We start from the raw sequence: 3,479 nt of genomic DNA, 5'->3' as shown, positions 1-3,479 counted from the left end.
GGGCGGGGTCTAGTCGGCAATAATCCAGAAGTATGCGGCGCGGCGGTGACGTCACGTCTCCATAGTGACTAGCTGGAAGCTCTCAGAGCGGGATGGATGAGGCCCGCAGGCAGGAAAAGGGACCCCAGAAGGGGGAGCTCGGGGGCTCCAAAGTATGGCCGGTCCTGTCCGCTGTCATCGTTCTGTCCGCCATTACTCGATTCCACCGCCTGGGGGAGCCACCGCACGTCTGGTGAGCGATACTGATCATTACTAACCACTGAGCAATGACAAACACATCTATGGGGGAGGGGGTGCTACCACATGAGTGTCACTGACCTCCGACCGTCCCTGACCTCCGACCTTCACTAACCTCCGGCCGTTGTTGACTTTCGATCATTACTGACCTCCGACCTTTACTATCCTCCAACCATCCTTGACCTTCAAACTTTACTAACCTCCGACTGTCCTTGACTTTTGACCTTTACTAACCATCGATCATTCCTGACCTCCGACCTTTACTAACCACCGACCGTTCCCATCCCACATCTCCCGAGTACAGACCCAACACTGACTGGGCGGGCGGCAGCTCTCAGCCATCTGTAGGTTTTACATTAGAGATTGCACATTCTCCCCTCCCCCTCTGGGGAAGGTAAGAGACTCCGCCTCCCACCTAGTAAAGGTCCCCCACACACTCCTCTCTAGTGTGTCTAGATCTGAACACGGAGCAGGTCATGTCTGGATCTTGGCGTGTCTAGGTCCGAACACGGAGCAGGTCATGTCTGGATCTTGGCGTGTCTAGGTCCGAACACGGAGCAGGTCATGTCTGGATCTTGGCGTGTCTAGGTCTGAACACGGAGCCGGTCATGTCTGGATCTTGGCGTGTCTAGGTCTGAACACGGAGCAGGTCATGTCTGGATCTTGGCGTGTCTAGGTCTGAACACGGAGCAGGTCATGTCTGGATCTTGGCGTGTCTAGGTCTGAACACGGAGCAGGTCATGTCTGGATCTTGGCGTGTCTAGGTCTGAACACGGAGCAGGTCATGTCTGGATCTTGGCGTGTCTAGGTCTGAACACGGAGCAGGTCATGTCTGGATCTTGGCGTGTCTAGGTCTGAACACGGAGCAGGTCATGTCTGGATCTTGGCGTGTCTAGGTCTGAACACGGAGCAGGTCATGTCTGGATCTTGGCGTGTCTAGGTCTGAACACGGAGCAGGTCATGTCTGGATCTTGGCGTGTCTAGGTCTGAACACGGAGCAGGTCATGTCTGGATCTTGGCGTGTCTAGGTCTGAACACGGAGCAGGTCATGTCTGGATCTTGGCGTGTCTAGGTCTGAACACGGAGCAGGTCATGTCTGGATCTTGGCGTGTCTAGGTCTGAACACGGAGCAGGTCATGTCTGGATCTTGGCGTGTCTAGGTCTGAACACGGAGCAGGTCATGTCTGGATCTTGGCGTGTCTAGGTCTGAACACGGAGCAGGTCATGTCTGGATCGTGGCGTGTCTAGGTCTGAACACGGAGCAGGTCATGTCTGGATCTTGGCGTGTCTAGGTCTGAACACGGAGCAGGTCATGTCTGGATCGTGGCGTGTCTAGGTCTGAACACGGAGCAGGTCACGTCTGGATCTTGGCGTGTGTTGAAGTCACTATCTGCTTATCACGTGTTGGGGTCACATGACTTTTCTCATGTTGTCACTGAATATTCGTCTCTTCCTCCTCAGATGCTGATTGGATTGGCCGGACATGTGACTGGTTACAATGGTTCCTTCTCCTTCCTGAAGCCTGGGCAGAGCTATGAAGACCACAACTACCTGGGCATGAGAGGGGTGAGGCGGCATCACGGGGGGCACATGTCTGTAGTCTGAGCCACCTTCCATGACTGTACAGGGGTGGAGATGGTGGGTGGTTCCCCCCGGTGATTGGTGGTGGAGATGGTGGGTGGTTCCCCGGTGATTGGAGGCGGGGCTCTGTGGCGGTGGATTGATGGGCATGTTGTGTCTTCCTGGCAGTTCTGCGCCTTCCTGGGCTCCGGGCTCCCGCCGCTCACCTTCCTCATCGTCCTGCAGCTCTCGGGATCACTATCTGCCGCCCTGCTGGCCGCCGTCCTCATTCTGCTGGGTAAGGAGATCCCGGTGACCCGCCCTGGGTGCCATGACAACCATCCGATCAGAACACTAGTGGCCCCTCCTCCCTGTGTATGGACCAGCAGTGGGGGGAGGGGGAGGTTCTGACCGAGATGAATTCTAATAATGATGATTTCCTGCAGACACCGGCTGCATCACCCTGACCCAGTACATCCTGCTGGACCCGGCGCTCCTCTTCTTCATCATGGCCGCCGTGCTCAGTATGGTCAAGTTCAATGCCTGTCACTGCAGGTAAGAGACACGCCTACATGCACCTCAATGCCCCTCCCCCTACCACTTACCCTGCCCCTCCCCCACCACTTACCCTGCCCATCCCCCGGAGGTGAATGTAGCCCCGGCACACCTATTGTACTCCCTGTCAGACAACGAGGAGAGGCTGGGGACGGGCTCTGTCCAGCATTGCCGGTGTTTATGGTAAAGTGCAGGCATTCGGTGATGTGTAGGGCGGGCCCCGGACATTGCTGTGTTCTGATTGGATGTTTCCTCTCCTGGTGGGGTGTAATGTGTCCCCGCAGGCCGTTCAGCGCCCCCTGGTGGCTGTGGTTGGTCCTGAGCGGTGTCAGCCTGTCCGGCGCCATGGCTGTGAAGTTCGTCGGCCTGTTTGCGGTGATCTTGGTCGGTGTGAATACGGTGAGGGACCTGTGGAGGATTCTGGGAGATCTCGGCCTGACGCTGGTGAGTTGTGGCCCCGGCGGTGCGTCTGTATCATTGGACGCTGCGTCTCATGTCCTCCATTTTGTAGGATGTTTTCCTGCGTCACCTGGCGGCTCGCGTCCTCTGCCTGATTGTCGTGCCGCTCGCCCTCTACGCGCTCGTCTTCGCCGTACATTTCACCGTCCTCAATAAAAGGTGAGTCATGTGACCCGCGCCCCGCCCCCATCCACGGTGTCCCCGCAGCTCAACACTTCCTCTTCCTGCTCTGCAGCGGCCCCGGCGACGGTTTCTTCAGCTCCGCCTTCCAGTCCCGTCTGATTGGGAACAATCTGCACAACGCCTCTATGCCCGAGCGTAAGTACCCCGGGGGGGCATGTAGTACAGAAGGGGCCCTATACTGACTGTGGGGCCACACAGAGAGATGTCTCCTGCCGTTCTCCCCCCTCCCCCCCCATATTATATGTCTTATCTCGTCACTGCTCTCTGATGACATCACTGCTCTCTGATGACATCATTGGTATTGAACCATTGTTATGTGATGACACGTTGCTGTCCTCTCTCCCCGCAGATTTGGCGTACGGTTCGGTTATTACACTGAAGAACATGCGCACCGCCACCGGATACCTGCACTCCCACTGGCACTTGTACCCGGAGGGGGTGGGAGCGCGCCAGCAGCAGGTGAGCACCCAGAAGATGCCCCATCA

The 3,479-nt window shown here is 57.1% G+C and overlaps 1 protein-coding gene across 1 annotated transcript; it reads left to right on the top strand.

Moving 5' to 3' along the window:
- Nucleotides 1–92: 92 nt before the first annotated feature.
- On the top strand, nucleotides 93–3,470 carry LOC108803877 (protein O-mannosyl-transferase 2-like; the record flags this gene model as incomplete). The annotated part of the gene is made up of 9 exons (XM_018575671.1): nucleotides 93–234; nucleotides 600–631; nucleotides 1,699–1,803; nucleotides 1,987–2,095; nucleotides 2,244–2,352; nucleotides 2,637–2,796; nucleotides 2,864–2,970; nucleotides 3,047–3,129; nucleotides 3,344–3,470. Coding segments are annotated over exons 1-9 (974 nt in total), but the record flags the coding sequence as incomplete, so codon positions are not given.
- Nucleotides 3,471–3,479: the final 9 nt, after the last annotated feature.

Source organism: Nanorana parkeri, unplaced genomic scaffold, assembly GCF_000935625.1.
Source record: "Nanorana parkeri isolate BGI_ZX_2015 unplaced genomic scaffold, ASM93562v1 scaffold4384, whole genome shotgun sequence".
NCBI lineage: Eukaryota > Metazoa > Chordata > Amphibia > Anura > Dicroglossidae > Nanorana > Nanorana parkeri.
This window is presented reverse-complemented; position numbering and strand designations above follow the sequence as displayed.